This window comes from Eutrigla gurnardus (genome assembly GCF_963514095.1).
Source record: "Eutrigla gurnardus genome assembly, chromosome: 6".
NCBI classification, from domain to species: domain Eukaryota; kingdom Metazoa; phylum Chordata; class Actinopteri; order Perciformes; family Triglidae; genus Eutrigla; species Eutrigla gurnardus.
The window spans coordinates 16,479,251-16,493,097 of NC_139920.1; the positions used below are offsets into that span (position 1 = coordinate 16,479,251).

General features: G+C 44.2%; 1 protein-coding gene across 2 annotated transcripts in view; it reads right to left on the reverse strand.

Moving 5' to 3' along the window:
- Positions 1-13,847, reverse strand: part of adamts10 (ADAM metallopeptidase with thrombospondin type 1 motif, 10) — a 42,290-nt gene that overhangs the window by 26,198 nt on the left and 2,245 nt on the right. For both annotated transcript variants that reach the window (XM_084012525.1, XM_084012524.1), the window contains exons 2-7: positions 10,956-11,350; positions 6,278-6,417; positions 5,959-6,168; positions 3,379-3,547; positions 2,788-2,990; positions 1,738-1,821 (exon numbers count right to left, since the gene is read on the reverse strand). In XM_084012525.1, the coding sequence (XP_083868651.1) occupies positions 1,738-1,821; positions 2,788-2,990; positions 3,379-3,547; positions 5,959-6,168; positions 6,278-6,417; positions 10,956-11,058 (909 nt within the window). In that variant the 5' untranslated portion in view covers positions 11,059-11,350. The remainder of the gene's footprint in view (positions 1-1,737; positions 1,822-2,787; positions 2,991-3,378; positions 3,548-5,958; positions 6,169-6,277; positions 6,418-10,955; positions 11,351-13,847) is intronic.

A 13,847-nucleotide genomic window follows, 5' to 3' on the forward strand; every position in this document is an offset into this window, starting at 1 on the left:
GGATTCGGGGCTTAAAAAGCCGAAGAAACCTCCCTTCACTCAATCAAAGAAGCAAGTGTGGAGGCAGGATTAGGGTGAAGGCGCTTTCTAGTATTATGAGAGTGCAGAGAGCAGAAAGCGAGGGGGGAGTGCTCTGCTGGCCACAGCTGGCGAGAACTCGTAACCCAGGAATGCATGTGGTGACATAACTAGTAATTGTCTCATCCCACAGTCCCTCATTTCTAGGCCCACTGCTGGCCTGATTTTATTTTCCAGGGGCAGCTTGCCGTTTTCAGACCTGGAAACCAGCAGCAGAGCCTTCGCTGAGACTGCTCTCGATTCCTGTCCTGACCTCAACGGTCCATGGAGAAAGAATAACAACACTAACGCTGCCCGCCGCTAATGAGCCTAACGTTTACTTCTTTGCTCTGTCAAATGACAAACACATCCGAGCAGTAAATTATGGGGCTAACTTTGAGGCGATATGAACGGTATGAATCATAAACGTTCCCTAGGAAAGCTATGAAAGTAACCCCAAAGCCACATTGTAATACCCCTTTAATTCAGATGATTCATCTGTCAGATTGCAGAAGGTCAAACATTACGACGGAGCCGGCCGCACCGTCTCACCACATGCTGTTAATGGCGGGCTAATAAGGGCTGTTGCTAGGTAGCCAGATGGCCCAGTCATCTCCTGTGCTCTGCCGGTAAGGTCGTGCACTTTTTATGAGCTGAACCTCTGTCTTGTGGTCAGGTGTGGATTCGAACTCTGCACGCTTCCTAATCTCCGCTCAACCACTTAGATCATACGACACGAGTCCGCAGACATGCCCGCTGCCCTGTGAGGCCGTGCTAGGAGCGCGATGCTAGGAGCTAAGAGCTAAATGCTAGGAGCGCGATGCTAGGAGCACGATGCTAGGAGCTAAGAGCTAAATGCTAGGAGTGCGATGCTAGGAGCTAAATGCTAACTCATTAAGCGTGTTAGCGGGCTTTCAACAACAATACTAGCATGCTGATTTGTTCGTCGTTAGCATGCTAACGTTTGCTTATTTGCACCAAAAGCAAAATACGCCTCAAACGGCTGGAAACGTCATTTGTTTTGCAGGTATTCAGTTATAAATCATAATATTGGACAAATTAACATTTTGACCAGATGTTAAGAAAAGGTTGCTACAATTCATCCTATGGACAACATTAACATGGTGGTGGAGTTGCTGAGAGGCCATTTTGGTCAAATGAAAGTCTAGACCTCGAGGAATCTGGTTAATTGGATGCTGATGGGGTTCTCTTGGGCCTTAGATATAGATGCAGATGTTTTTAGCAGCAGCGTCTGAATCTAACTTTAAGCTTTTCTACACCCTGGACGTGCGTCATAGCGACGGTCAGAGAGGTCACTGTTTGCCACAGTAACCAGCAGGGACAGTCACAAAGCTGCTCTGTCTGACAGGTACAAAACCTCTCTCATATCCCCACTTTTTCACCGTTCCTCAACCATCTACCTCTTCGCCGCTTCCTCCCAGCCTTCTCGTCTCTTTCGTTATAGCCGCCATTCACAAGACCCACTTATACACTCACGAGTCCACCGGGATGGCGGAGGAAAAGACACTTAAGCCAATAATTTGATACAACAAGGAGCTCATAGATGGCGGTCTGGATCGAGTTGTGTGTCGTCTGGACAGAGAGGTAATAAGCCAACGGCTCAGAGAGACATACAGAGAGGAGAGGGAGTTACAACTTATTACAGCAGCGTTGATTTACCTGGTCTTCCATGAGCAGGATGAGTCGTGTCACCACAATGTTGACTGCATTCCCCAGGCTAGAATCCTGGAACAGTTTGGCAACCTGACCTCCAGGGAAACAAGAAAAGACCAGTCTTAAAAACAGCTGATACACCAGTTGAGCACATTACACTTGAGCTCAGACTAGAAATAGTCACAGGAGTAATAAATAAATAAGCGGGAGTCCCTGAGAATAAAAGCTCAGACTTGAAAACGGATGGAAAAACGACCAAAAATCAGCTACAACTCATTGTCCATGATTAATAACAACAAGAAATTCTAGATTAATTTCTGTAGTGATGTAAAGCCTCAATTACAAAAGCAAATGTGTGGTAAGAAGGCACCCCTACCACGTATTTTAAGCTATAACCAAACACTCCTCTACAAGACGGACTAGTCTGAGAGACTTTAAAGAAAAACAACAGTAACACCAGAGTTAAACCACCACTGGCACCAGAGCTGCACTTAGACACTTGTTATTACTGGTGTCTGGTGTAATCTGGCCCAATTTGCTCCGCACCGCTAAAGAGATGCTGCTGGTTTCAACACTCTTTGTTAACAATAGCAGCTAACCAACCCTTCATTAAATACATTCCTAACATGTGTGTATAGGTTTAAAGTGATTAACTATGTGTGAAAAGCACCGCAGTGACAAAAAGCAGCGCCGATGATGACATACAACCTAAGCCCGTCTGACTAAAGCATGTGGCTTCCACTAGGAGACATCAAAAAAAAAAGCTCTGCACATTTGTTTCTCATTCTGTGTCATACGTAAGCCTAAATCACATTTATTTCAATTTAATTGGGTTTTTGACATATAAATGTATAAACAAGTTTATGTCTATCTAATCCTTGATGTCTGCTGCTGAAAGCTCAGAAAAGCTCGACTATACAACGGCAAAACATCATCTTGACACGAAGCTTTTCATACTTTTTATCCCTCACGACTAACAAATGACCCTGAACAAAAAGTCTCTCTTTTTCTTTTTAAACTACATTGTGCATGTACATCTTTTGTTGTGAAACTTACAATATTCATGACAGCCAGGATGTACTGCTCGATGTCTCTGCGGCCATGGTAACCCACCATCATCTTGTCAGCCACCACCAGCGTCTCCACGTAGCGCTCCCGGCTAACTGAGCGCTTCAGAGGGAGCTGGCCGCGGCCGACGTGATGGGGAGGCGTCTTCAGAGTTCGCTGCCACCATGATGCGCCTTTCATCGGCTTCTCATCTGAGGAAGATGGATAGATGGATAGATAGATAAATCACACACGCACTTACATTTGGATGGCATGTAGCGACAAGAAGCCCAGCAGCAAAAACAGAATTACTCACTGCATATTAGCCATAACTGGCCAAGTCATTCATAATGATTGGATGCACTTTACCAAACAGAATGATACCTGAACACACTTTGCATGCATGTGGAGCAGGACAAAAGAATTTACTTTTATTTGTCAAAAGATTGCTTTTGCTTTTTCGCCCTACAGCACAGACTCAGTCACACCCGAGCACAACTACTGCTGGCTGCGATGCAAATCAGCCTGCGACTGTCTATTCCTCCAGGCTGGACCCAAGCTGCCGCTACTAAAAAAAGACCAGGATATCTCTCCTCTCACCAATGACTCCACAGGATTGGCCCTTGTACTGATGGCGGAGCGATGAACGCTTGTAAACCACATGGGGGCGCCCCTCTGCTCTCTCCCCCCTCTCCGTCCTGGTCTGGTTATCTGGTGAGACAAGGGGTTCAATCAGGTACTCCTCTCCCCCTGCAACAATCACCCCCTGCTGCAGAGACACAGATACGTAGAACAGAACAGAACAGGACACGATGAAATAGAATAGAGTAGAACAAACTGGAGTCATTGCTTTCATTGTACAAATATCACAAACTCACATCACATGAATGGTCTGAATCTTTACGTAACATGACATTAAATAAAACAGAAAAGCCTTATACAGATCAGCTGATATAATATGACTAAAAATGAATCACTCTAGATTCTGGCAACGGAGAATGAGCAAGGAAGCAGGCAGGGTAAGTTAAGGTGAGCAGAAGTGAAGCGGAGGCCCTCTGAGGGATCCTGGTGCTAATGGGTCAGAAAACCGACAGCTGGAGAGGACGAGACTTCATAACAACCTCTGAGCTTCCAACGCAGCAGCTCAGAGTTAAACGTGGTTTCACTTTGGCCCTCTGTTCATCGTCACCATCCACCACTTTGTCAGTATTGATCGGGGAGCATCGTATTTGGAAAAAGATCGTATTTGGCTCACATGTAGAATGTAGGACCCACAGCGAGCCTCTTGGAAAATGCTTTTGCTTTTGAGTCACTGACTCTTTTGATGTTTTGGTCACAATACCAATCAGATGAAGACGATAAAGTAACACAAGCACAAGCAAATAACAATGGATGTGATGGGGAAACTTTGGGAGGAAACTGCTGCTAAGACTGTTAGACTAGTGTTTGGATTGCCCTCTATAACACTATTAGATAGTAAGAAAAACAAATGTCATAAAGCAAGAGAATATAACACAGGAGAGGCCAGGGCGGAAAGATATTTAGATTTTTTTTTCATTGAAATTGTATGAACAAAATATCCATTTTTTATCAAATTACCATTTTACCAATATTTTCTCCCATTTACAGTAGAATTTGTAATATTAGTAGCTGCAACGCCCTTGAAAAAATACATCAACTCTCGTGTTATAAACACTGACACAACTGTCATTAATAGGACTCTCAGAATATCCAACAACTTAAATTAGAGATAGGAGCCTAACATTATCACCGTCCCCCATCACAGGGTCCTCTGTTGGCCCCCTCAGAGAGGAGGGTCGGGACCCCACAGAACAAACACACACACAAACACACGTGAGAGCATGAAAGAGTGAATGAGAGCGAGAGAAATGAGCGAGTGAGACAGCGAGCGATACACTGACACTTCCTTTGAAAGTGCTCAGATGTGTTGGCCCCGGTCGGAGCGAGCGTCTCCCCTCGACTCGCTGCGGCGGCTTTCAAAGCGCCTTTAATCTCCTAATATCGTTAGTGACGCTCCCATGGACACACCGCCGGCTCGCTGGTGAATGTGCTCATGCTGGTCGGGCCGACAGTAATTACGTGTGCTGCTTAATAACGCTTTATGAACACATCTAATCCTCAGCTGTTTATACAACTGTTATTGTTGAGCCTGCTGTTTGTAGTGAGAGGATACACAGATACACATCGCTGCAAATACAGGGAGATTACTCGGGGGGCCGACAAAACGATGCATCACAATGAAGTGATCCAGTCCAGTACTTCAGAGGGGGGGAGCTGACTTTGATCTCTGAGTTGTGGGGCATTAACAAGCCGATGACTTCATGAGAGTGGGAAATAAATAAAATGGAATTGATGCTTCGGCCATTTTTTGGAAAAACTGTTCAAATATACAGAAGATTAAAAGGGGTCCTAAGTTCAGATATTTTCTCTCCCATCACTGCTTCCCATAACCTGCCCCGTTGACCACAGCTTCGGTTCATAATCTCCTACATTTCACAGGCCCAAGGGAGAACCCTGATGCACTATGGGTTATACTTGGAGGTTGAGCTGAAGGTGCTGCACTGTTTAAACGTTTTCTCTTTCTTTATTCAAACAACCGCCTCTATCACTTTCGTGCAGTCGAGTACGACAGAATGCAACGACGTGAATGCCTTCAAGGAGAAACTCTCAGAAAGTGTGCTGCGTATCTCTATTCGTACGACTCCTCGCAGTCTCCCCTGCCTCTCTAGGACTACATGAACTCCCGCAGCAAACTTGTGAACAGTCTTGAACATGAAATGCTTCGCCACCCCGTCCCATACGAGGTGTCGTGAGCGGTGCATTGATCCCTAAATGTTGCAGATATTTTCTGTCCTCTACACTTTAATTATCAAAAGGGATACAACTCTATAAGAAAAAGAAGTGAAGCACCTTTTAGGGTGAATTCTCCCTTTAAGATGAGCTCATTTCATTCCAGGTCTTTTCGGTTTCCGAGGACCACACTGGTCGGTTTGAGCCAAGCATAAAGCTCAAGTACTCAAGGTTTGTTAAAATGTCATGCTTTGATCCAAATCAAGTATTACTGATCCCTCATTTGCTGAGCCAGTGCTGCTGCTGCTGACCTCACTAAGCTGTGGATTAGACTTTTAGAGAGTTTTTTTTTCCAGGTCTCAGTCTTACCAGGCCATTACAGTTGCTCAGGGCCACTTTGCTGGAGTGCGGTTGGTCTTGGAGGTGACCTACGTAGTGGCAGTGGGGAGAGTAAGGATGACTCCAGGCTAATCGACCTTTCTTCCAGTACTCCACCCTGAACTGCCGGGACAGCAGGCCTCCCTGCAGCGTTAGGTTCAGCAGGAAGCTGTTGCGTGACGTGGACAGCTGGTAGAAGAGCTAAGAGATAAAAAAAAAGAGCTCAGTTAATACAATATAATATAATAGAACAGAGACTCAAACATAGGATGACAAAATAAAGGAAAACCATTTTTAAAAAGCATAGTACAGAATCAGGCAGTCTGTCTTCGGTGCTGCGGCTTCTTCTTCTGTGGTGTCGCAGCGTTTCTGCATCCAGCGTCTCGCCATTAGGTCCTACACGTACTGGGATGGCAATCTCATACTGGCCTAGACTGGACAGGAAGGCAGCTAGAGGGAGAGAAATGAAGAAGGCATGAAGCCGGAATTCAGAGTTTAACTCAATAAAGACAAAATTCTGCTTAATCTAATTGACTGTAATTAAAAGCAGTTGAGGATTTGCTTATTTGGAACGCTGTGGGGCTTTTTTATTGAGAGAGAGTAACCCAGTTGGCAAAGATAAACTTTGACTTTGTGGCCCATTACTGACAAGATCCCTCCACTCCAAGAAACCCCCCTCTCCCATGTGAGGCCAAAGGGATGTTGCCATGGCTACCCTGAAACTGTATACTTCCTGTCTGTCCCAGTCTGTGCCGGGGCCTGGTGGAGATTTATTGTCCAAACACACACGGCTCCAAACGGCCAATGTCAGCTAACTAACGGGGAAAGGTCAGCAGCAAATGAGCCCAGTTTTCATCAAACCTTTGGCCTCAGTTGGTGGAGTCGCAGCCCCTTCCCACACAGAGTAAATACCCAGAGATCAGAGTTCCCTGGTACAGACTTGGAGAGCTCTGTACTGGGGAAAAACACTCTGTAGCCAGCAGAAGGATCTGGCTTGAATAAACAGCAAGCACAATTACAAACGCTGCCTTCACATGGAACTCGTGAGGTTGTACTGTATTTTTCGACATGGGAAGTTAAGCACAAAACGTGCTCGGTCTTAAGTGTCATGAGAACAAAAAGGGGCCTTTTTTCCCTTTTCACAAGTGGTGAATGACTCAGTTGCTTTTAGCGTTTTTATTTCATGTGTAATTTTCCTCCCTGGGTATGTAGATGCACAGCAGTGGGTGAAACACGCTTCCTGTAAGAGTTCAAGGAGGTGGGATGTGTTTTTTTTACTGGCAGTCATTGTTAAGCTGTGAAAACACAGACAATTCATTACACATTAGAAAAAAAGATGATTGTTGCTGTTATAGCCAGTTCATAAGTTTCATAATAACCTCAATAACTGCACCCATTTCCCTCCTTAGCTGCTCTTATACTGATCTTGGGGCGGCTGTGGCTCAGAGGTAGAGCCTCCTCCAGTCTGCATGCTGAAGTGTCCTTGAGCAAGATACTGAACCCCCAACTGCACCCGATGCTGCGCCATCGGTGTGTGAATGTGTATCAATGAGTTGCTGGTTAGCTAGAAAAGCGCTATATACATGCAGGTCCATCTGTCTTTTGTGTAATAGCGTAGCATGCTAGCCTTTTTCTGGTTGACCGATAAGTAAAACGCTTTCGAGTCAATGATGTTGACGTTATCTTGCCTGTGTGTCTGTTTCACCGGACCGTAAATATTAGCATTCATTCATGGAGCTATGTTTCTGGTCACCAAAGCTTTTGGTCTCCACCAACTCCTTCAAAATGTCTTCAGCTTTTTAGATCCTCAACGGCCATCAACTTACTGCTAGTTGCTAAACTGTTTGTCATTTGGCACTGGACAGGAAACGTTACTAGGTTATCCAAGTTTTTCTAGGGTTGCAACTACCTATTATTTTCATAATAAATGAAATTGTTCATTATACTTAATTACAGATTATAAATAGGGTATATTGTATCTCGTGAAGCCATGGGAAAATGATAAATTCGATACAAATTTGAGAAATCACACCAGTGACGAGTTCAACACTTGAAACCACAGAGACTTCCTTACGAGCTCTCAGTTTCCCACAACACATCCATCCTCCTCTCACAAAGCACAGCGAGTCAGCAGGCAGGTGGTATGACCATCACCTTTGAAGCACAGGAAAGATCCCGGAGAGAAAATGACGGGAGGCTGTTAATGAAGTAGATGCAGCTCTCCTCCAGGGAATCATTAATGAGACCTCACACAGGATAAACTGCAGACGAATGAAAACCAGTTCAACTAATTAGCATGTCGCTTTAACGGAAGTATTTAATGACTTTTAATGAGATGGAAGGGGAATGCCCTTTAGAAAATGCTATCAAAATACCTGTTTCTCCCTTTTATACAGACAAGTATTCTTGTTGCTGAACATACAGTGAAGTTATTCTTGTCCTGACTTCTCTTGTCAACCCTGACAGAATAAATAATACTATGGATAATTGAGCCCACAGACTTTATTGTAAATGTTTGACAGCTGCTATTCCTTGTACTAGTACTACTGCTACTACTACTGTGTTCAGCGTTTCAAAATGTTTGGTAGGCGTCAAAGCAAACATCAAACAGTGGAAACACGCTTGCCAAATTTAAAAGGAGAAACACCCTGGCTAAAGAGGTTTTTACACAGAAGTGCCTGTGCTGATAAATACACCCATCCACCCATGAGCAGGGCATCACCCTGCTGGTTTCTGTTATCACCAAATGGAAATAGTGAAAGGAAATACCCTGGATGGAAAACTGTCCCTCCCTCAATCCAGGACGCACCTTCACGGCACCTCAGGCCAGAACACTGCTCTGCTTAGTTTGAAGCAGTGATTATTAACTACGAGAGACGGAAATGATGGATGGTGCTCGTCTATAGATCATCATCTTTTCATAAATCGTTCTCTGTCTGTCTTTTCTCCTGTATGCATCAAAAATATCATCAAATTATACAGGCGTTACACTTGTCGCCTAGTCACACATCTGGCCACGTTTCCCTCATATTCACTCTCTGTGAGCTTTGTTTTTGGTCTCCACAAACTCCTGAGGAAAGTAAATGGCTCTTAAGGTGATAAGTCCGCCGCTGTAATCACTAGCCTGTCGCCAACATTGCCTGTCTGCTGTTTGGTTTGCAGCCGGTGTTTATCAGAGCTTTTCTGTTGAGAAACAGCTGCCTGCTGTCTGGAGTTTGATATTGATATTGAGATTGATATTCCCCGCGGGTTCATCCTTCTTACATTAAACACAGTTATTCTATCGACTGTTAACATCAAATATTAAGGCGCACACTTTCTCCAAAGTGTACCCGATGAAAAAGTCTCAGAGGGAATGAGCCACATCGGGGTCTGAGGGGTGGATTATTTAAAGGAAGCGGTGTGACAGACTATTGGAGACAGATGGCTGTAAGAGTTCAGAGGTTAAGTTGAGGAAATACACAATCACAGCCTTGTTCAGGGTGACGAGACACGGACACTCAGGGATTTTATGTCTTTTGCCTTTAGGGGCATTTCAGTCACTCCAGCTTCAGCGTTTATGTGAGAGAGACTGTGCGGCGAGAGGTGAGGTGGGGGGGGGGGGGGGGCACGTGGCCGTGCCACAGCTCCATGATTAATAGAAGCAGAGTTCAAGTTCAGCAGGCCAGACCTGCAGGCCTGGAGTGCGCCCCAGCTGGTCAGAAAACAGCTCATTTGACACTATTTTCCTTTCTCATCCACACACTGTGCATGGGAATTTTAATTCAAAACAATTCAACCGTGGAACACATGTTAATCATTCAATTACAAATTCAACGTAAAAGTGAAATACAAATTAAAAAAGGGTATTTATTGTGAATTTCTAAACATGGTCAGCATTGTGATGGTCTTTTTTTTTTTTTTTTTACTGAAATGGAAAACAGATTTCACTCTGGGCGCCTCGAACATAAAATACATTAAAGTACTCTTGGTCTCAAGAGACTGAAAATAATTAAAGCAACCCGCAGTATGAAGCCAGGATCACAGACAATAAAGCAATTATGTTTTCCCACTATTTATAAAGACCTCAAACAATAAGGTCTGTGCTGTTAATAGTGTGTTTATTTCTAACTCAGGTCTCTGAAACTATTTTTGATTGGTTGGAAAAGGTCAACCTGTGTTATGCAACCCCTGTTTCGACTTGCTCCAAGAATAGTGGCTGACTTTGCTGTTTTTTGGTGAGAAAACATGAACACAGATTTCTATAATAGCTATAGAATTGCAACAGGATTACTGTAACTTTATAGTAGACTGATAGAATGCAGATGTCTCACCATAAGTTAAGCTTTGCTCAGCCTCAGAAACACTTGAACATGGTGGAGTCTAAGTTTTTGCATGAACTCTTGTTTAACAGAGATATTTATGAGTTTAAAGGAAGGACTGGGAATCACACGGTTCTAACCAAAATGTGTCTAAGCCAAAATCTTGTTAACTGGTACTTTGATCACAGATGGATTGAAATCAATATTTTAGACCATTTTATTGGGCCAAAATCCTGAATTCATCCATTATTGGAGCTTTTGCATACCACAATACTGTATTACCTACCTATCCCTATACTATCTTTAGGTATATTAGGCCATTGTGGACAATGATCTAAATCAATAAACAGGATTTCTTTTTGGCTACAACTAGATTTTTATCAGATTTTCGCATCTTACTTATGATGACTTATGATTTGTCAGGTTTGTAGCTGTGACATAATAAGCGAATATTGCTGCCATGACGTCTAATTCCTTTGCATTTCAGTATCACTCTGTGTCTAAGAAAAAAAAACGGTAAGACTAATGTGTTGAAATGGTTCCTTAGTGACCCGGTCACTAAGCAAATCCACCTGCCAAACAGGTGGAGCTTTTTTACGGAGTTGCACACTGCTCCATCCACTCCTCCATAGAAGTTCAACCCGGAACAGATATAATATAAAAGGCCAGACTATGGCCTCCTCTCACCTTGTGACTGGGAGAACTCATCTCTGTGACCTCCTTCGACCCCTGTGGCAACCATGACGACGATGATAGTGCAGACGAGACCAGTCCTCCATAGCGTTTCCATGGTTACTACAGTAGTTGCTATAGTAACAGAATTCAGTGCAGTGGTCTCCGGGCCTCTGTCCCAACATGTCTTCTGCCCTCTCGGATGCCCCGTCGCCTAGCTATGGGACAGCTCAGCGCTCTGTTGGGCCATGGCTGCGGGAAGATCTGTGGATTCAGACAGACATAGTGGCCTCGGCGGTGCGTTGAGTGGTGATGGATCCTGCACAAGTCCTCATAGGAGTAGAAACAACCTGGATGGACCTCCCAAAGGGCTCAGCAGTAGTGGTAGGTTTAGACTCCTCTCTGAAGCCCTGTAGAAGAGAAATGGTTCAGTGATGAAGAGGAAGGCCAGGAAGGGGAGGGGAGAAACAGATTAAGACTGAAAAAGGGAGGAACAAGGGAGACGAAGAGAGCATGAGATCCCATTGACCCATGTAGTTTCCCAGTCTAGCAAGACAAATCTACCCAGTTCACATTCAGCATCCAGTGAAGGACCGCCCAGTCCTGCATTGTTCCTTCAGCTAATCAATCTTGGCTTTGGCGAAGGGCAAACACCCTGTCTTTCACTCTGATGACCAGAGACAACAGCAGGTCCCAACCTGGGGCCCCTGAGGCCCTGCTCTTTGGGCTGCCTGCCCACCGGAAAGAGTTCAAACACAAAGGAAGCCATTGATCTTGTAAAAAGCTGCGCTTAATGCCCAAACAGGGTTTGAAGTGGGTATTATGTCAGAGGCTCTGGGGGTAAAATGAGCCAATTTGAGAAGAGCAGCAGGTTGCCATCACTGCTACGCTCGCTGACTATGGTGGTTGGTTGTATGGCTGAGTGACTTGCTGGCTGGCTGCCTGACTGTACGGCTTACTAATTGGCTGGCGACCTGGCTAGCAGATGGATGCACCACTGCCTATATGAAGCTTGTTTACATCTGAGACAAAGGGTAACGTACTGGGATAATTATAGCCTGACCGATACTGGATTTCTGAGGGCTGTATCGACATTTATATCTGTTTTCAATTTTTAAGATCGATAGTCATCTTTTTAACATATATATAAAATAAACAACACTCTTGATACATATGCCTTAGATTTTGGGTTTGTTTGTTTGTATGTGGCCAGGATACATACTTAGTGAGACACTGTAACATTCAACAGTTGTAAAAATCAACTTGTCAGTGCTCTCTGTTGGACAAACTTCTTCAAGTAGTTTGGTTTTCCTAATTTCAGCTCCAAGCATTGCCTCACTTTTTTTCCATCATTCTCGTGTTTTAAAGCAGCATGTTTCTCCCTAATGATTTCTTTCAATGATATTGTAACCCAGGGTTTGTTATAAGGTATAACAGACTCCACACAACCACTGCAACACACGGTAAGGATTGGTGTGAAGCGGTCCCAGTGTTTTGAATCAACTAAGCTACCTTCTTGTTAGTGGAGCCAACTGGACTAATAATGCAGGATCTCTGATTTCTCCTGACATATAGTTGCATGTCATCTGCATACTACTTCACAATGCCAGTGGAATTCAATGTTTTTCTCCATCAGCAGATGTTAATTACTGTTTTCATTTCCAGAAATAACAGGGAGAAGATTGTTCTTTCCTTTTTAACCGCTGAATAGAAAGTGAAGTTTTTATGACTGCACTCAAAGATCATTTGGAGGAAACAGTTCAGCCAGCCAGACAGCGCAGATTAAAATCTTGGGTACTTTGTTCATTTTCCACACTACTAATTTAACTGTCCTGCACGATACATAAACCCCAAGTTCCTTTTTAATTTAGCACTATTCCATTTTTTACTTATAGACCGACATAAGAGAGAGTCTGGTTTACAATAACAATGGAAAAATGACTTCCTCACACCCACAGTACTCATTACAAAGAGAGACCGGAGCCAGGATCAGGAGTCACATTTTCATGGGTGCCCTTTTCTTTGACTTGAGTTTCCTGGCTATGATTGCAGTGTCAGCTAAAAAAAAAAAAAAAAAAAAACTCTTGCTATTCTCCAGTAAAGTCTGCCCACCCAGTTCACTCTTGTCCCGGCCTCCCCTACCTCCCCCCATCCCTCCCTCAGTGCCGTCTGGGGAGAGAAGAGCGAGTGGAGACGCCACACTGGCCCAGATGCCTGGCGGCTAACCAACTGCAGCCAAAGGTAATCGGAAGCAGATGGGAAACCTTTTGGTGACGAGAGCAGGGGGAACAAGTTGCCTCCTGAAAAGAGGAGGAAAAAGAACGAGTGCAAAGCCCGAGGGGAATGAAAGAGAGACAGTAGAGTGTAAGCTTCTTTGAGCCAGCTGGGAGAGCCATTCTTGAGTGTTAATACCTTGAACTGAGTGTGGAGGAATGATTTGAAAAGAGCCCTAATGTGCCTCTTATATAATTTTAATCAGCAATGGGAAGGTACAGTAAAAAGGGAGCTTGCTTAAAAGACACTAAGGGGTCTTTGTACTGTTGCAGCTTCCCTCATACGTGGAACAACTGAAAGTCTTTCTCTCTTCCCCTCCCTCAGGCTTTCTCCCAGTCATTTCCTGCACAAGCCAAACTCCCCTCCATTTTCATTACTTCTTCTGCTCCGGCTCTTGATTTATTGTGGGGTTATTAAACTTGCAGCTTGATATCAAGTGCTTTTCATTACCACTAACTCTCCTTTTGTTTATTTAAACAAGAATAGAGGGGGAGACCGGACCCCCCAGTGCTGTCCCTTGGTGCTTTTTAAGTAAAACAGCTTAAAAAGATTTGTGGACGGACTTGCACTACAAAATGCACTGCCTTCTTGGTAAATTATTGCTCCATTATAAACCGCACAGCAACGCTGCTA